This window comes from Camelus dromedarius, chromosome 9 (assembly GCF_036321535.1).
Source record: "Camelus dromedarius isolate mCamDro1 chromosome 9, mCamDro1.pat, whole genome shotgun sequence".
Taxonomy (NCBI): Eukaryota; Metazoa; Chordata; class Mammalia; order Artiodactyla; family Camelidae; genus Camelus; species Camelus dromedarius.
The window spans coordinates 65,591,312-65,612,328 of record NC_087444.1 but is presented as its reverse complement, the minus strand read 5'-3'; the positions used below and the strand labels follow the sequence as shown (position 1 = coordinate 65,612,328).

The 21,017-nt window shown below is 36.8% G+C and overlaps 1 protein-coding gene across 1 annotated transcript; it reads right to left on the bottom strand.

Annotated features, from left to right (window-relative positions):
• Positions 1-1,037: 1,037 nt before the first annotated feature.
• ZNF146 (zinc finger protein 146) lies at positions 1,038-20,979 on the bottom strand. The gene is made up of 3 exons (XM_010978874.3): positions 20,894-20,979; positions 12,277-12,513; positions 1,038-3,464 (listed from the first exon to the last, which is right to left on the bottom strand). Exon 3 carries the CDS (start codon positions 3,335-3,337, stop codon positions 2,459-2,461), a length of 879 nt encoding a protein of 292 aa, XP_010977176.1. The 5' UTR covers positions 3,338-3,464; positions 12,277-12,513; positions 20,894-20,979; the 3' UTR covers positions 1,038-2,458.
• Positions 20,980-21,017: the final 38 nt, after the last annotated feature.

The window sequence follows — 21,017 nt, the reverse complement described above, 5'->3', positions numbered from 1 at the left end:
AACATAGTTAAGAGCTAAGTAAAACATAAGAGATGAAGGAGAAAAAAAGTAGTTCAGGAAAATTTCTTACAACAGAAATCCTTACAGAGAATCTTTTTCCTACTGTGGGTGATAAGTGGAGGCAATTTTAAATGGTGTACAAACATCTGGTGCAATTCCTTAGTAGATTTACTATGTAACATCCTTTTTTAAAAACGGGTTGGGAACTTCGTATCAGAAAGGATCAAGACTCACAAAGACATTTAAGTATATAAGTCATGGTCATTCTTCCAAAAAGGCTAGTAAAAGATATACAGTGATGCTGTGGTGTTTAACTGAGTTTAAGAGTTTTTTAAAAAGGTTTTTAAAAAATCAACCTCAAATGCTGTATCACTGATGTTCATCATTCAAGAAAACCTTTAATAACATTATTTATATCAAGTTACATTGTGATGAGGGACTAAATAAAAAATACCTTCAGGAAAGATCGGCTTACACAGCAGAAGTCTTGTCCAGTGTGAACCACTTTTTTCATACCTATCCCATCCTCTCCACTTTGTAAACAGTCACTTGATGGTGAGAATCCCTTCATAATGTGTATGTATATCAAATCCTCATGTTGTACCCTTCAAATATCTTACAATTTTGTCTATTATACCTTAATAAAGCTGGAAAAAACAAACAAAAAACTATTTGTGTCAAAGCAGTGAGAAGAAGGAAATAATCTGCAGGTTAAAACAGATCCAAGTGTTGGCATATAACTCAAACTGTGGAAGTTCTGGGAAGCTAAAAGGTTTTCTCTTTTTAAAAGTGAAACAATCAAAAACTTAATTTTTAATGCATATGCCGTTACCATGGAAATTTACAGAGCAGGAAAATGAACATTCCAAAATCAGTTTATTGGAAAAAGACAAACTATATGAAGTCTGTCCATGTATCCTTATTTAACTAAATGTTCTTAAAAATTCCTAAGCTCAAATGACATATCACAAAAGTGTCAGAAATGTGAAGGCAGAGCATATAGTGTACACTATAATGTAAAAATAAAATAGAACAAATTTGGATTATGCTGTCATTTTTAATTTTAATAAAATAGATATTCATACTACATAGAGAGCAAGTCCATCCACTCGATAAAATTTTAGAAATATCTTCTATAAAAAGTTTAGTAGCTGATTGAGAATGAATCCATCAGAACGTGGTTTCCATTGGTATAGTGTTCCCATCCTCACACCCATTCTTATTAATTTTGAGAAAATTTAAAAATACAGAAAAGTACAAAAAATAAGACAAGATATCCATATACCACAGTCCAGAATTAACCAGTATTTTGATATATTTACTTACAGTCCTTTTTTTTTCTTTAAAGAGAAATGGATGTTTATATATAAAACTGAAGCCCCCTCAAGCCAACCCCTCCCCTCCCCCACACGCATCCCCCTCCCTTCTTCACTCTTTACAGGCAACCACTACCAAGAGTTTGGTCTGTATCCTTCTGATCATTTCAAAAACAATTAAAAAACATACATACAGAAGGTATTCATTACCAATATATAATAGCACTGAATTTTGTGAGAACTTTTACTTCAAATTTACAAAAATGTCATCGTATTATATGTCATTCTGCAACTTTCTTTCCCCTTAATGTGATATTTGAGATCTTTCTCTGTAATACACATAGATCTCATTTATTACATTTTTACAGATATACAGTATTCCATCTTAAGTATTTCCCATTTTGTTCCTGATGGGCATTTAAGTTGTTTCCAATTTATGACTACTACAGATCATGCCACAGTAAAAAGCCTGGTACGTATTTTCTGAGCACACAAACTCAAGAGTAGAACTGCTACGTATTTTTCAATTTGCTGTTTAAGGAATGTTCCCCAACTCCCAAGGTCATAACCATTTTAGTATATAGCATTTTCATATTCCTCTTTTTAATCCCCTTGGTTCTTACCTTTGTGTGTAAGTTCAGCATCTACTTTTCTTTTTCCCTGGAGAAGAAATTACCTCCAAATCATTTTTAAAATAGTCCCATAATCTTCTCATCTCCTGATGCCGTTTCTATTGTATTATAAATTCTAATAAATGCATAGGTGTTTCCAAGAGCTCTTCTGTTCTGCTAAACCAATACTATAAGTCTCTTCCTTTCTAATACTTCCAACTTATTTTTATTATGTTGGTGAAGATCTCCAAATCTATGCAGATAGCAATGATAAGCGTGTTTTCCATTTCCAGTTTTAGTGGAAATGTACCTAAAGTTTCAGCATCACTTCTGCTGTAGGTATTTTGTTGGATACAGGGTTTTTATCATACAAGTGTCTCTCTTCAGGCTGAGTTCTCTGGTGTCCTTTTAAGTTTTTAGCTTTTGTTTCCCTCATTTGTGATGTTTTCCTTCAGAATGATTATTTCTCATGTGTTAGGAGGTGTAAATTCCTCATGAACACTTATCAATTTTCATGATATCCACAGGTTTTTAATGAGTATGAATTTTCTGGTGTCTAATGTGGTGTGACTTCTGGCTGAAAGCTTTCCCACATTCACTGCATTGATAAGGCTTCTTACCTGTGTGAATTCTCAAATGTAGAGCAAGGGTTGAGAACTGAGAGAAAGCTTTCCCACATTCATTACAACCATAGGGCTTCTCACCTGTATGGCTTCTCACATGCACCGTAAGAGATGAGCTTTGAGAGAAGGCTTTTCCACATACATTGCATTCATAAGGCTTGTCACCTGAATGAATTCTCACATGTACAATAAGTGATGTTCGCTGAGAGAAGGCTTTTCCACATTCATTACATTCATATGGTTTCTCTCCAGTGTGAATATTTTGATGTTTTATGAGGTACTTCTTCTGACCGAAAGCTGTTCCACATTCACTACACTTAAAGGGTTTCTCTCCAATATGAATTTTCTCATGCTCGGTAAGGTTTGATTTGCCACTGAAGGTTTTCCCACACTCCTTACATACGAAGGGCTTCTCTCCCGTGTGAGTCCTCTGGTGTCTGATGAGGTTTGACTTCTGAATGAAAGCTTTCCCACAATCCTTACACTCAAAAGGTTTCTCTCCAGTGTGAATTTTCTGATGGGTAAGAAGGTTTTCCTTTTGGCTGAAGGATTTTCCACATTCGTTACATTCAAAAAGCTTCTCTCCAGTATGGGTGTTCTGATGTTTAATGACATACTGCTTCTGGCTGAAGGCTTTTCCACATTCATTACATTCAAAAGGTTTCTCTCTATTATGAAAATGCTCATGCTCAGTGAGATTCGATTTGTGGCTGAAGGCTTTCCCACATACCTTACAGGCAAAGGGGTTTGCCCCACTACAAATTCTCTGCTGACTGAGGTGTGACATCTGAATGGAAGCTTTCCCACATTCACAAGGTTCCTCTCCAGTATGAATTTTTTGATGAATGAGAATTTACTTTTGGCTGAAGGTATTTCCACATTTCTTACATTTGTAGGGCTTCTCTGTGTATCACCTTTCAAATGTAGAGTAAGAGATAAGGTTCAAGAGAAAACTTTATCATACTCAGTACATTCAAAGCTTTCTCTCCAACTATAAATTTTCTAATACTCAATGAAGCTTTGTTACATTCGTTGGTTTCTATCCAGTATGAATTTTCTCCTGCTCAATGAGATCTGTCATCTAGCTAAATAAACGCTTCTCAATAATCCCTAAAAGCACAGGGTTTCTCTCTAGCCTGACTTCTACATTTAATGATGTGTGACATGAGTAAAAGTTTTCCCACAATTCAGTAAATTCATAGGATTTCTCTCCAGTATTAATATTCTGATATCAGATGGGGTTCAAAATTTTTTTAAACGAGGCATTTCCCCACTGATTTACACCTAAAGGGGATTATTACCATAAGGAGTAAGCTGTGGCAGAATTTCCAAGTTAATTAAATTGATGATTCTTTCCTACATAGCTAAGTCTAAATTGTGTTTCAAAACCCTTTCTAGGTTAAGCTGAAAAAGCTGTTGCCTTAAAAAGATATACTGTTCGAAATCAGAGGAAGTATTTTTCCAATTTTCTTAGATTCACTGCTTTTTTCATTAGTCTGTACTTTACTGGAGCTGGATGCAACTTGCCTCCCAAGTTTTGCTGCCTCTCTATCTGCTTATTATCTCCTCAGGCTTCTTCTAAAATGGAGTACAAAGAATCACCATTTAAAGGAGTTACTGTATAAGGTGCTTGGAACTGCGGCTGACACATGGTAAGCACTCAAATGATAGCTTTCAGTTAGCAGCATCACTTATGAATTTTCCCATTACTAGTAATTTCAGACTCTGCTTTTGGGGGATAAACTCTGGTAGCCCATCTCATAGTATGAAAGAATGCTCATGACCAATGTTTCCAACTAAATTTTGAGAAGAGGACCCCTGGTTGAAAATTAACCTTCATAGGTACACGAAGTTTAGATTACTCTTGAAAAATAACCTAATTTCATAATCCAGCAAGTTGAATGTAACAAAAAGTGAGGAATTAACAAATAGGATAAAGAGATGAGCACATAACACTAAGAAAGTCTACCAGGAATTCCTAAGAAAGGGAAAGAAAATACTAACTACTTCCTTCTAAAAATCCATTAAAATGACAAGAAAAGGGAAAACGGCACAAACCAACAAGAAAAAAAGAATATGATAGGAGACATCAACACACAGAAATATTCACAAAATTTCCGATACCAAAGTACATGGAAGATTTCCAACACAGAGAATAGCTGAGCAAGTTCAAATAACATAAAGGTAGTACAAAAGAGGACACCACTGTCAAGCAAGCCAGTTTGTGCCACAAAATAACAGAAAGATTCAGGAAATGGAGGGAAATCAAGTACTTCAAAAGACGGAATAAAGGATGGTGGCTGGAAAAAAAAGGATTGTCTGAGGTGCAGCTGAACCTCTACTGTCAGTCAGGAGGCCAAAGGACCACTCCTCTGTATGAAATGGAAATTATTCTTTGCAGAAATTTAATCAGTGAAGCTCCAGTCTCAGGAACACTCAACAAATGACAGGAGAGAGGTGCTGTAAACTGAAATCAGTGGGAGCTATATGTAATGTGGTGAGACCTCCAGGTCTGTCTGCAGCTGAGGCCAAAAAAAAGTTGGCAACTTGTGAGCAGGATATGAAAGAATTCTTCTCTGGACAAACTGAAAGGCCCGTGAAAAACTTAAATAGGATGTCCTCCCTCCAAAATGATACTTGTCTGTACTCATATTTTTGCCTAAACAAAGGGGCTGGCCACATGCAAGTTCACGAGAGGAAGGCAGTACAACCCTTCTGCAGGGAGGAGACCCTGAGTCCATGAGGCAGTCCACTTTTCACCCACTGAAGTCTACCAGAGACTAGAAGCACCCAGGCGCAAAAGAGCTTACCTTTCAGTCAATCACCCTTAAATATGATTGTGCAGCCAATATTCCACACATATTTGAGGAACCCCACTAAAATGAAAGATCAACATTAAGAGGAAAAAAGACTACAGAAATAAAGGTAAGGCACAGCGAACAACCCTAAAACCAATCACAGACAGTTATGAGAAGATGTTTTATCAGTGAAACAATAACAGAATTTTGTAATCAAGAAATGGAGAGAAAAGGATCCCACAGAAATTAAAACGTTGGGGTGGGGGGTGGGAGGGAAGGTGAGGCAGACTGTGTTACCATTCACCAGTAACAGGGTCTCCTTAGCGCAGGATTATATTGCTTCACTCTAGCACACTCACACATGGCCAGGCACCTCATCTGGCCAATGAAATATGAGCAGAGGCGCAGCGGTCATTTCCTGGTAGAAGCTTTAAGAAGACAGTTCGGATAATAAGCCAACGTAATAGCTGAGTAAAAGAAGTCCCAGAAAACACAAGGAGAAAACTGATTAGAGGAAATATTAAAAGAACAAAAAAAATTCCCTCTCCTCTAAGTCATGACCCTCTAGACTTCTTTGCTGGTACCCTGCGCAATGAATGTAAGATGCATACCTGGAAACATTACTATGACATTTCAAAACAGAAAAGAGGCCATAAATGCTTTCAGAAAAAAGAACATATGTCAAAGAGGAATCAGAATCAAATTTCTCAACAGAAAGACAAGAAGCTAGAAGACAAAATTCTTAGGGAAAAATTTTAAGCTTAGCTTATCAGTCTAATGAGATAGTCAGATGAAGGCATTTTTCAAATATGCAAAAGCCCAAAAATGCACCTTTTCTCCCAGGTTACTAGTAGAAGATGTGTTCCACCAAAATTAGTAGACAGAGAAGGCAAAAGGTACAGAATCCAAAAAGGAGGAGATGCATGGGGGAAAAAAATGAAGAAAATTTCTACCGTAACTATGATGAAAGCTGCAACGTAAGAGCTGACTATCAGGTCAGAGTACAGCCAGTCTAAACTGAAAGAGGAGGACAAAAATTCTAGAAGTAATACCTCCAAGAGGAGAAATGTAAAGAGATTTCCCAGTGCATTTGACCACGTGGAAACGAGCACCGAGAGGGCTTTGATCTAGTCTGAAGAAAGTCCAAGGGAGCCTGTGCTAAATACAGGAAACCAAGCAAGCAAACAAAAAGTATGGTAAATATCAGTTATTTACATATGTAAAGAAATATAATTTCATACATATGCACATATACTTCTGTTGTACACCAGAAGAAGACAGTCATCTCAAGGAAAAGCACTTGGGCAGATCATTTAAGTTGTGAGCTAAATTTAGCCACTTTTTTCATGGGGCACCATTTTTACTTTATTTCACAGAGCACCATTAATTTGCTTTAAATAAATTAATAAATGCCTCACAAGCTATGGTTATTAAGACTTGGGTATTGTTTGCTGAGAACTTTCTTCAGACAGAATAAAGTAAGATAATCATCTCAAGGGAAACAACTGACAGCCCATGTTGCCAATAATTGAATTTGAGTTTTCAAGCAAAAATCGGAATTTTGGAAAACCTGTATCCTCTACCATGAGACTGATAGTTTCCCAGTACTTTAAAGATTTTTCTAGTAAGATTGGTGATGTTAACAAAATACGATGTTTTGATATTATGAGATATGTCAACATTTGAAAGATCTGCATAATTCAGTTGACCAATGTGTGATGTTACAAAATCATGCATAAGTAAGAGATCCATTCAAAGTTTAAGACAAACCAATGGATTTTACGTAAGAGAACAAAAATATAGTTTAAAATTTCACATTACAGCTAATCTTGAAAAAACTACCACTTGTCAAGTGTTGGTATAGTACCAAAGGCTATTCACAGTTATCTGAAAAGGCTACTAAATCACTTCACCCTTTTCCAACTACATCTGTGTGAAGCCACAATTTTTTAATACACTTCAACCAAAACAACAGGTTACAACAGGAGAAATGAGAATTGGCTGTCTTCTATTAATCCAGACAGTAAAGATATTTACAAATATGCAAAACAATACCATTCTTCTCACTAAACTTTTTTATTGTGGAAAACTATTTATTTAGAAATGTAACTTAAGTTTATATGTAATTAGATTATTATTTGCGGTATTTGTTAAATTAATAAATGTTTTTAGAAGTTTCTCAATTTTACTTTAATGAAAGTAAATGCCACAGAAGTCCACAGAAACCAAAGCTCTCTGGGGGTCCTCAAGTTTTAGGAATACAAATGTTATTGCTAATGGGCTCCAGGTTTCCTTTTATGGTGATGAAAATGTTCTGGAAATAGATAATGGTGATGATTGCACAACTTTGTTAATATACTAAAAAATCACTGAATTGTATACCCTGAAAGGGTGGATTTTATGTTATCTGAATTATATCTTAATAAAGCTGTTATTAAAACAACAACAAAACATGAAGAGATCCTAAGGCCAAGAAGTTTGAGAACGGATACTCAAAACATTTCTCATTATTCATTCAAGAAATACCTTCTCCCCTTACTATGTGCCTGGCACAGGTCTAAACTTCAGGGGTAAACAGTATTGAACAAGACTGACAAAATTCCCTGCCCCCATCAAGTTTACACTCTAATGGACAGAGAAAAATAATAAACAAACTAATAAAGGAGGTTTGCTATCAAGTTTTAAGTGCTATGGGAAAAAATTAGGGAAGGGATAAAGAGTTTCAGTTTCAGATGGAGTGGCCCCTGAGAAGGCAAGATGCAAGACATGAAGAGTGATCCTTACAGTATCTGGAGGAAGAGCATTCTAAGCAGTAAAGTAGTTCAGGGCCCTAAGGAAAGCCTGCCAAGCATGTTAAGGATGCAGTCAATTAGTCACAATTACACACACTATGTTCCTCATGTCCTTTGGCTTAACCTGATCCCCTCCTACTTTTTACACTTCTTAGAAGCTAAAGAACCTCCTGGAAGCAGCTCCAGTAACGTGCTCCTAAAAAGACTTCTCCAGTCTTGTCTCTTACTTTCCCTTAACTTCTAACCACAATCACATTCACTTTTCCTAAAATATTTCACATGCAGTATTTTTAAACACAAATTCGTACTTAGCTAAGTCTTAACATGTATGCTATAACCTGAGGGGCTGAACTGTAGTGACAGCGCTACTCTTCTCTTTGAATGGCTGACAGGAAGTATTTTTTAAATGCTGAGGGCAATGTCAAGGGGGGAAAAAAGGAGGAGAGGACAGTTTTAGAGTTTAAAAACTAAAAAGCCTTAAACCTAGATTGGATTCTGGCATTTGGGGAAAAAAACCCTACAGAAGGTATTTTGGAAGTAAGTGGGGAACCCTGAACATGGACTATTCCATAATGTTAGCACACTATGACTAATCATCGAAGGTGTGATAATGGTGTTTTTGTTATGTAGGGGGAGGCCACTACCTCTAGAAAATCCACACTTAATTTTTTAGGATTCATGTTCCGGTACACACAATATGCGTGCACTGGGACAGACACATCAAACATGGCAAAACACTAATTACTGAATATATGTGATGGGTATACAGAAGATCGGTGAACTCTTCTTTCAATGTTTTTAATGTTTGAAGATGTTAAGAATTGATTTTTTAAAAATCCTTCCACAACAATAATTCAAGATTATTTAACACGTTACCACAAGATTATTTAACAAGCTTGTGTAATCAAAACTGCAGACAGAAAGAATAAAAGAGGCCTCCCTTTCAATAGGTTCATAAGACAGATTCCAGACATAAAAATTTAAAAACATGTAAGATGTTATTTACTGAGGACTTTTGAATTTCTATGGAAAATGTGAAGGATGGAGAGGGGTAACAGGTTTAAATGATAAGCAGGAACTGGATGGGTGGGGCATTTCATAATCAAAGGCCAAGATTCAAAAAACTTTACAGAAAAAGGAAATAGGTTCACATTTATATTCACAAGGTTAACATGTCATCTCTTAATTAGAGCAAAGTATACCTTTTAAAAGGTTTGACTGACCATATCACAAGGACCATGAGAAAAGAAATAATCCAGATATAATCTGAAAATGCTCTGAAGTGGTGTCTGGACCTGAAAATAATGAGCTGAAATCTCTAGTTTGGGTGGGATAATGATTTCACTCTCTGACACAATGAAAATGAAGCCAGTTGGACAGCTGTTTATTCTGTAAACAGGTGAAATTATGGTGGGCAAGACGGAAAGCCTACGGGTGCCAAAATAAAAATGGATATTTACAGAAAGCATTACTTCTGACTCCAGAATGGATGAATCCTTTTTGGAAATTAATTTATAAAAGACAGGAGGAAAGGCAGACTGCAGACTTCCAGCAGCCACCTCCAGTAAGAGGACAGAGAGAAGGGGCAGGGGGAGCAGAAGATGAGGAAACACTTAGATCGGTAAAGCAACATCTCAGGTCTTCAAAGATACCAATCAAGCCAAAGAGGGAGAGAATTCCTAGAGGGATGACTCAAACATAAATAGGTCCTTTCTTCTAAAATGGCAAAATAAAGACACCTCTGCTCATTTTATGTCTGGGAAGAAGAAAGAGGAAAAAAAAAGGGGGGAAATTGCATTGCTGGTAAGAGTAGTAGGTAGCTATAATTCTAATGTCTTATGAGGAAGGATATGAGCTGGCAGCTGCCATTGCTGTTTTTAGAAGACATATCACACAGTGCTCTCCAAAAACACAAGGCACAGCTCCAAGGGCCACATCACTACCTCCTTGTTAACAACAGAATCCAGGAATGGAGGCTGGATGCAGGAGACCAGGTGGACCCACTACCCTCCCTGAGTGGTAAGAAAAGTAGGACTGAGTGAGGAAATGCAGAGACACCATGCCGAATAAAGCAGCTTGTCAGTATAGCAGAACAGAAGAGGTCTCAACTTTCTAGCTCCCTGAATTCCTGACTTGTGTATCCAAACTGCCTACCTACATGTGTATGCACTGACATGACGGATCAGTAGACATGTCACAGTTAACAAGTCCAAAAGAAAACTCTTGATCTGTCTCCCAAAATTCCTGAAGCCCCTCCCATCTCAGGAAATGGTAACTCATCCTCTTCCAGTTAGAGAGTCACCAGTGACTCCTCTTTCTCTCATAACTGACATAAAATCTACCAGTCAGCTATTCCTTTAAAATACCTTAACAATCTGACTACCTGTCACTAACTACAACTACTACCGATTACTGCGGGAGCCTCCCATTATCCCCCCAGCCTCTGTCCCCTACACCGTACTTTATAGCAGCCAAAATGTAATTCTGATCTTTTCACGCCTCACCTCAAAACCTTTTGACGGCCTCCCAAATCACTCAGAACAAAGGCCAAGTCTGTGATCTGGCCTGTTACTGAACCACACCTACTCTTACTCTCTTTTGCTCCCTCTGCCCCAGCCCACTGCCCTGATTACTATTTCTTGAACAGGAAGCTCCAGCCTTAGGGTTTTTAACAATTTTAGTTCCTTGTAGCTGAATGCTCTTTGCCAAATGCCGGCATGCCCCACTCTCGTACTCTTCAGCTCTTTTTTCAGATGTCATCCTCTTACTGAGACCTTTCTGTAACCAACTTTTTTAAAATTATAATCCCCAAATGGCCCTCTATGCCAGTTTTCCTTACTTCATTTTTCTCCATAGCACTCACCACCATCTGACAATATATTTTTTACCTATTTACTTATAGTCTGTTTTTCCTAACCAGAATGTAAGCCTCAGGAGGGAGGAATTTTTGACTACTATGATCACCTACATCTCCCTAGTACCTGAAATGGTGCCAAATACAAATCGTTCAATACTTACTGAATACATAAATATACTATGTTGGTAGCAATGTAAATTGATTTATTTCTTTTGAGAACTATGTGCCTATTTTTATCAAATCTATAAACGTAACTTTGATCCAGCATTTCCACTTAGAGTAAACTATAACGTGACTGTATCTGCACATCTCTGCAAAGCAATACAGACAAGTATACACACTTGTACCTTCAATCCCATAAGCCTGGAAACAACCTAAATGTCCATTAGTAGGAGACATGTTAAACAAATTAAGTGTTGATAGAGAAAAAAAGAAAATTCTGGACACAATAGAATACATACCACCATTTATATGAAAAGGAAAACTGAAGGCTTATATATATTCATATTTGCAGCACAGACACATAATATATGCTGGTTTATACACAGACTACCTCAAGAAGGATACACATGAAACTCTTAAAAGTGACCGCATCTTTGAAAAAGAACTACAGGACTGAGGGACAGAGATAAGAGACTTTCTCACTGAATATCTTGATGTTCAAAAGTTACTAATTCATGTATCATATTAAAAAATACAGACTCGTACACTCATACATACATACACGCACACAGCAGAAAGGCAGAACTGCTTTCTAAGGCAAAAACTTCTGAAAGTGGGGTGGCAGGGAGGCAGGAGTTTGTTGATGTAAAATGGGGCACTGGGTAAGAAGACAACAGGAAGGATGATCACAGATGTGAAACATAATGCCAAGGCATGTAACCACTGAGAATGAGAGGAACTGGTAAGTAATAAAAAGGAAACTAAATACCAGACGACACGTAAAGATCTAAGACATATAAAAGACAACGCACGAGGAAAGGAGTCTACACACATCAGGAGAGGTGAGACTGAGGGTGTCGTGAAAGAACCATCACACAGAGGCAGCACAAATGAGTGCGAAGTGTTGACATGCAGAATAGAGATGAGGGGGCACACGGCCCTCGGGAATCTACTAAGAAGTAGACTACTGAAAGAAAAAATGTCCTTCAGGTATCCAAAGAATTCATACCAACTGATACTCTAGGACTAGGGCCTCTAAGAAAACATCCTTAAAAGCATTTCAGAGGTGGCAATGCTGACTGCACAACTGTGACCTGCCTGGCTGTGATTCACTCACCTGCACAAATTTCTGTTCTACCTCTTCCTCCACCATCCAGAGTTCGTCTTCTTGCTTCAACAAAGGATCACACACAGCTTGGGCAGTTTATAACCTGCTACTGGGGAAATGACACAGCACTAGAAGGTTAATGCTGGAGCCAGAGTCCTGTCCTAGAACTCGGGCTGAGCCCTGGGCCGCCGGGCCTTCTGAAGGATGAGGAGGCTGCGGTTCCCAGGACTTCACGAGGAAGAGGCCCTGTGAAAAAGAACAAAGTAGTGACTTTCTGCCTTAGAGATTAAAGCACACACACAACTATATGAGCAAAGAGACTAAGACTATTTGGATTCCTGAATCTCAAAGCCATACTCATTAAACCACTTTAGGCTCCACAGATCCAGAACGGAGGAAGAAAGAGGGAATTTATTTTCAGAATTTTACTTACATAGGGAAAGCTGCCCACACCTTACACAACTGGTTCCTACAGTTCTCTAGCACCACACTCCCACACAGCTTCCTGAGCGGATTACCTGGCAACTTCTTCCTGCATGAATTCAATACTCTGATCTATGACTATAACAACATAAGCCTATCAGAACCAAGCCACATGGATGCAGTGCGTAGGAAGTTTTACTTGACAGTATTCAGGAAAAAAAACAGCCAAAGTTTTCGTAGAGTCCTAATATTTACTTTGTTTGCAATATACCCTGAATGAAACTACATATTTAAAGTGTCCTGTAAATATATGTTCATCCATACATTCAAAAAGATGTTTTTAAGGACATTATTAGGACAACGGACAGAATTTGAATGTGGACTTTGGATTAAATAATAGTATTGTACACTTTCTGGTTTTGATTACTATACCGTGGTTAAGAATGTCCTCGTTCTTAGAAAAACGAATGCTGTAATTACAGCTATTACAGTATTATAGTACATTAGATATTACAGATATTACAGTATTCACAGATAAAGGGATAATGTATACAACTTAGTCTTATAGTTCAGTAAAGAAATTAAAAGAAGGAAAAATAAAGAAAAAAAATACCAGTGTAAATGGTAAATTTGGGTAAAGGGTATATGGGACTTCTCTGTATAGACACCCTTCTCTAGAAAGGGTATATGCAGATTTTCTATAAAGCTGAAATCATTTTAAAAAAAAAAAGCAAAACCCTAAAAAAGCATAAGTTACTACTCATACACTCTATCTACTATGTGTGTTGAAAAAGCTTGGTCACCAATTTGTACTAGGGTGGCAGGTGGAAGGCTTAGAGCTGATTTAAACAGTAATGCACACAGAGATAAACACGAGAGGGCGAGTTGCCTAGAAACCACCTGCAAGAGGAAGGAGATCAAGTTTGATCTGGACATTCAGAGTGTCAGGTTTCTGAGGAACATGCAGGCAAATGTATCCAACAGACAATTGCATATATAAACAAGGAGCTCAGAATAGGCCTAGAATGGAAGCAGGAATTTGTCAGTTGTCAGAATATCATTGCTGCTGAAGACCAGGGAGTAATGTTGCTGTGAGTGTGGAGACAAGGAAAGGTTTCAAAGAAGGATGGAGGCTGCTTAGTTTGAATCTTCCAAGTACTTCTGAAAACCATATAGAACATCAAGAATAACAGGGTGACGGGTGCGTAGCAAGCAGCTAATCCATACACTACAATTTTAGTGAAATTAGTAGAGAGAATTTACACTAACTCTAAATTATACATAAGTATGGCTCAAAATACTCAAAATGGCATAAGTGGTGCAGGAACCACAACAGCGTGATAGGTGTAGTAAGAAAGACTAGACAATGGTGAGAAGTCTTTGAGGTAACAGATCCCAGAAGTAACCAGCAAATATTCATTCTCCGAACTGGGGATTCACCCCGATAAAAATTATTGTAATCAAGTCTAATAATGAACAAAACTGGTGACCAAAACCCCTCCCAGACTCCACATGTCTCTGTGAAAGGGAAATTCAAACAGGAGGCCTAAACAGGAAGTTGCAAAGAAGCCCAGGAAGAACTGGGAATGCTGAGGGAGAGTCTGAGGACTTAGGGAGTTCAGAAATCTGCAGCTAATACTTCCTTACAGAATGAGTAGGCCTCACCTAAGAGGGAACTGATGAAAGCCAGACCTAGATTAAACCGAAAGAGATTGCAAGGGAAGCAGAAAAAGTAGGCTTAAAAAGTACTTGGGAGTGGGGTGACCCCAGATTTAGCAACTTCTAAAGTGAATGCATCATCCTAGAAGGCAAGTTCCACGAAGATTGATGGGAGGTGGAGATAGAAGTCAGCCTCAACCAGGTTAGGGTCATGGAGCCAGAGTGGTGCGGCAGTCCTTTGCTATTAGACACCAGAAGAGGCATGTGAGCTTTGAAGCACAGAATACTACTATGTACTGCATACTAGGAGAATCTACCTCAAACAAACAGGAGTAACAAAATATTTTGTTTGTTTATACTGTTTGAAGAGTATAATTTTCCAAGTTAAACTCATCTGAAAAATACTGTCACAAGCAGATAAAAAATGAAACAGAATGTAACAAAACTCGTTTTTTAGAAAGACATAAAAACTTTTAATAAGCAAGCAAAGCTATAAAAAGAACACAAAGATAAATGAAGGAACTGAGTTAAGAAATGGTCACCAAAAGGAGGAAATGGAAAGAAAACAAAATAGGAACGGACATCTTACTTTTGTTCTGTTTGACTTTTTAAAAAACAGCAGTTATCAGAGTTTAGAGGGATTTGTGTTTTCTTGATTAATGTGATCTTTCGTGGTTGTTGCATCTGACGCACAGCTGTGGCCTCTGCCTTAAACTTTTTGTCTCTACTCACATCCCCAGAGACACAGGCAGCACTGGCACATATATATATTGATAGTCATAATCTATATCTCATCACCAAAGCCAGCATCTTATATAAAGCACAAACACTGGCAAAGGCATTTCTATTAAATTCTAAATAAAGATAAGGATGCCCACTGCCTCATTATTTAATATAAGTAATAATTCAGTAAGTTAAGCAAGGAATAAAATCAATTTATAGAAATCAACAAGCTTTATATGTATCACAACAATAACTCTATTCATACTAGCAATATAAAAGATAAAGTACCTAGAAATAAACTTAGCAAAAAGTGTCTAAAACTTTAATGAAGAAAATTTTAAAACACTCTTAGGACCCAAAAGGAAACTGGAATATATAAAAGACATGTCATGTACATGGACAGGACTATTTAACATGACAAAGAGCTAATGTCCCTTTCCCTAAATTATTTTATAAATTTAATACAGTATCAGTAAGTTTTCTTCCTAGCAAGCTGATTCTAAAGTTTATATAGAAAAAAAAAAGCAATAGCTAGGTAACCAAAAAAGACAAGAAATAAGAGGAAATTAACTACACTAGATATTAAAACAAAATTATAAAGCATATTTAATAAAAAGATAAATATTGGTATGTGAATATAGACCAGAAGATGGATGAATATAGTCCAGAAATAGACAAAATACATGAGAATTTAGTATATGATCAAAATGGAATCTTAAAATAGTGTTTAGGCCTTTTAATAAACAGTGTTGGAAGAACTAGGTTTCCTAATAGAAAAATATAAACCTGGATGCATACCCAATATCATATGCCAGGATAAACTCCAAATGGATTAAAAATATAAATTGAAAATGAAGTCCTATAAAAATTATAACTGTGTGAGGATCTGAAAGTATAGGTGAAACCTGGAGTGGAAAAGGCTTTCTATGACCATAAATGAAGACTGATAAATCTAACTACATAAAAATAAAAGCTTCATGATTCTGCATGGTTTAAAAAAAAAATGAACAATGTGAACAAGGTCAAAATTTAAAACTTAGAAAAAAACTGCAACTCATTTCACATAGGGCTAACGTTTCTAATGTAATGTAACAGCTCCTAGAAAAAGCACCCCATAGTACAATGGGAAAAAGGATATGAACAGACAGTTCCCAGATAAATACATGTGGTCCTCCAACATATGAAGATACTCAACCTTACTCATAAAAGAGATGTAAATTAAACCCACACCGAGATACCAATTTTCACTCATACCTTTAGCAAAAAAATCAAATATTCAGCACTACAGTTTGATGGTAAGGTCCTAGGAGGAAAGGTGTTCTTGTGGACTGCTAATGGAAATGAAAGTACTTAGCTCCATAGGCAATTCCACTTGTAGCAACCTACTCTGGAGATAATCTTGCGTAAGTACAGATGACAACAGAAAAAAATTATTCACTACAGTAACAGCAAAAGATTGGAAACAACCCAAGTATCCAACAGCAGAATCAACTACAGCACACACATACAATGGCATCTTATTTATACAGCAATTAAAAAACAAGAGAGATGACTAAAAAAAGATCTCCAGGACATATTGTTAAGTGAAGAAAGTGAGGAATACAAATGTACACAGTACACCTTTTATGTAAGGAAGGTGGGGAAATAGGAGGGAAGAACAAATATACATTAATGACCCAACAAACAAAAAAATCCACTTGAAGGATAAACAAGAAACAAACAAACAAAAAAACCCTGGAAACTATATTTAATTGCGAAAGAGAAGAATGTGATGAGGGAGGGGAGCAGAATGAGATTATCTCTGAGATATCGTTTTCGTTGCATCATAAAAATGCATTACTTATTTTTTTATATAATCAAATTCATTTTCTAAAAGCAGTCCTTGAACTTGAAAACAAATTGAAACAAATGACTCAACTGTACATTAACTTGGTAATACAATTCCTCAAAGAATTTATTTCAAATGACTTTAGAACAGAGAACTTTGACTAAACATCTTTACTGGGATGCATTCTAAGGACAAAAATAACTATAAAGAAAATTTTCAACAAGGTCCTACTGAACAGCACAGAGAACTATATTCAGTATCTGATAATAACCTATAATGAAAAAGAATATGAAGAATATATACATATAACTGAATCACTATGCTGTACACCAGAAATTAACATAACATTGTAAATCAACTATACTTCAATTAAAACAACAAATTAAAAAACTTTTTTTCACATGATATAGTATGTTTATAGTTACTATTACTATCAATATTGTTATTTTCAAACCGTTTTCCTTATACTGCAGGATAAAAGAAAGAAGTACATATTTATGTGAAGCCATTTAAAATTTTTTACTATAAAATACTGTTAGGAGCTAATTATGAGGTAAAAGTATTAAACCATTTAAACCGAATTAGAAATACTAATATGAACTCATGTTTTTTAAAAATGGATTTTCTACCTCGGTCTCTGAAATGGCCTTGAAACAACGTTACCTCTGCAGCCATGAGAACATCAAACACCCAGATCTTGGTCTCCAACACCATTCTCCAGAGAAAGGAACCAGAGATACCTGGAGAAATGGCTGATCCCAAGTCTGGGAGGGAAGGAGCAAGGTGGGCTTTTAGTGCAAGAAAGCTTTCAAAGTTAAATGGTGGCAAAGTTAAATGAGACGAGGAGTCAGCATGAAGGAGCCTCTTAGCTAAAACTATGACAATATGACTACCAGAAATAAAACTAGTTGTAGTTATTAGAATGTAGCTTTAAAATGATGCCTAAACAAGAAAAAGCCAGGACAAATTTGACACGATTTGAGGTAGCAATCAAATAAATGTAAAAGAAATGAAAAAATTTGAAAATCATCACTTTGCTACCCTGAAAAAAATCATTGATTCAGCTAAGGATTATTTATTGGTGTCAAAATCTTCTATTAAATGACTGATGGGGAATGGACATTTGTATGGTGCCAAATTATGAAACCATGCAGATTACATTTTCGTTATAAAGGGAAAAATACAATCACTAAAGGTGGACCAGTCATACAGTACTTCTCTCCTGATGTTCTGCAATTTGAAGATCATCTCTGATATAGTCTGGCCCAAATTAAGTCACAACTGGGATTATAAAAAAAAATCTCCAAGGGAGGAGGGGTATAGCTCAAGTGGTAGAGCACATGCCTAGCATGCCTGAGGTCCTGGGTTCAATCCCCAGTACCTCCACTGAAAAATCAAATAAATAAGTAAACCTAATTACCTCCCCCCTGCAAAAAAACAAAACAAAACAAAACAAAACAAAACAAAACAAAACAAAACAAAACAAAAAAAGAAAAAAAAATCTCCAGCGAGGAGAGTGTAGCTCAGTAGTAGAGTGTATGCCTAGCATGCACGAGGTCCTGGGTTCAATCCCCAGTCCTCCATTAAAAAAAAAATGAAATAAATAAGTAAAAAACCTAATTACCTCCTCCCCCCAAAAAAATTTTTTAAAAAAATCTCTGAATTAGAATCACGAGAAAATAACCATCATAGAAATCAAAGAACAAAGCTCATGAAGGAGGTAGTGGAGTTTCTAAAGGTGAGTGTAACTTGAACACAGAAGCTTAACTTCCTCATTTCAGTTACAAAAAGAAATGTAAAAAAAAGGGTTTAAACCTGAAAATTGGAGCATCTGAATATCTGAATCTTTCAGAAATTTTTACCAGAAACAGTACCATTTTTAAGGAAATATTATTTTGCCAATAATAGTAATAACCACCCTGTGAATCAGATACTGTTATTTCCCTTAAAATACTATGAGAAACTGAAGCAGCACAAGGTTTAAGTACCTAAGGTCACGAAGGTACAAAGTGGCAGAAGGGGTCTGGCTCCACGGCCTATGTCCTCCTTTTAAAAAAAATAACTACTTTGACTTTTAAATATATACTAAATTCATAAAGTTAGGGAAAAAAAGCATAAAAAAGTATTTGCCTTTGTTCTATATATGCCAGTACCTCTACCCTCAACAGAATATGATAGCCACTTTTATGTTTCCTGTGGATCTTTTGAGTTTTTTAAGAGAAACAAACACAAGTATATTTATCTATTCTTATCTCTCCTATTTCTGACTCCAAATGAAGCATACCATGCATTCTGCATCCTGCATTTCTCACTTAACACATGTTTAAAGTTATTTCAGTGTCAGTATATAAAAAGCTTCCACTTCATTCTTTTGCTCAGCTGCAAATCATTCTATTGTATACATATACTATAATTTTATCAAACCAATCTCCTACCGATGGGCATGAATTGTTCTAACCTTTTTCTCCATGAAACATTGTTGGCAGGAGCAATCTCCTACCTGTACCATTTCATGCAAATTCAGGTACATTTGTAGAATGAATTTTCATATGTAAAATAATTAGATCAAAAAGAAAATACATATACAGATACTATCGAACTGCCCTTCATAGGCCTGCTTCCTAATAATAGTAATACTATTTCAATTTCTGAGAATTTAAAGTGTTACTGATGGGCTCTCAATCTCCCCCCACCCGAACTGCTTTCCTTTTGCATTTTAGATGCAAATAAATGGCCACTCCATTTAGATGCAAATAGATGTCTATTCTAGCCCGTCTTATTTTTCCATATGAACTGCAGAATGAGCTTACCTAGTTAAAAAACAAAACAAAAAAACCCCTGCAAATACTTTCATTGGGATAACATTAAAATAAGGTTACTTAAATTTGCCCACATTTGTTTTCCTATTGAAAAAGATACATCTATTTGTTCACATCTTATGTTATGCCCTCTACCAGTATTTTAAGATTCTTTTCCAATAGTTTGCACATTTCTTGTTTATTCCTCAATTTTTTTAAACTGTCCTTGTAAATAGTGGTTTTCTTCTATTATATATTCTAACTGGCTGTTGTTTGTCTATTTAAAGGTTACTGATTTATAGCTACTGATTCGGTACCCAATTATTTAACTCTTACATAAAATGTGAAGAATGACTACACGTAGATTCCTTAGAAAAAACTATCCTCGTTACTTCACAAAATCCATACAACCTGGGAACACTTCGATGCATCTAGGAGTTAGGTCACCGAAAATCTAGTCCAGATTCATGGATAAACATTGCAAGAACCAAGTTTTTTTTTAATAGAACGAGGATAACTGTCTAATATAGAACCCCAAACCCTTGACTCCCTAACTCTCGGCTTTCTATGCTATATAACACTGCTTCTCAAAGTGTAACGCTGCTGTTTACCCCACGACTTAATAGCAGCCCTATTAAAGTAGCCTAAAGATCAGGATATTTGATATCGTTTGAGACTGGCTACCCCTAACAAAAAGTTCATTTGAAATATTCTTGCTTGTTAAAAAAAAAAAATCACAGTGATTTGTATTCTATCCCAATTTTTAAAATGCGCTTTTATATAACTGTCCATCTTTAAATTATTTACCACTTAGCTTTTAACCTCCTTCAAATCTGCAAGTAAATTAGATGTTTCAGGAACATGGCACCATTATTACCAGCACTTTCGACAAGGGAAGGGCGGCTCGGATGTTATTATCTCAACGCTGGTCTCCTACATCTCTCTCTCAAACGCAATCATACACAACCCTGCATCCACAGTTTCTCACTCAAAAATCTTAAAACATCCGGTCAAACTTGCGGTCAAACTCTGGGTCACGCACGCTCGAACCCTCCTCAGAGGCCCCCATCCCCACCCGACACGTAGGCCAGAAGCACTTAAACCCACTCCCGACCTTCACGCCGCACCCCAATAGATCCGGAATCCTCCCCTTCAACCTCCCCGACCCCATCAGCCCAAGACGCCCACATCCCACCTCCTATTTTCGCGCCACGTGGACCCAGGGGCCGGACTGACCCGCGGACAAAGACCAAAATGTCCACTCGGTGCGCTGCGCCTGCGCACTCTGAGGCCGAACGAGCACTCCCAGAGATCTCCGC

What these genes read in the sequence shown, in the direction of transcription:
- ZNF146 (XM_010978874.3), bottom strand. Translation starts at nt 3,337, where the DNA reads ATGTCACACCTCAGTCAGCAGAGAATTTGTAGTGGGGCAAACCCCTTT.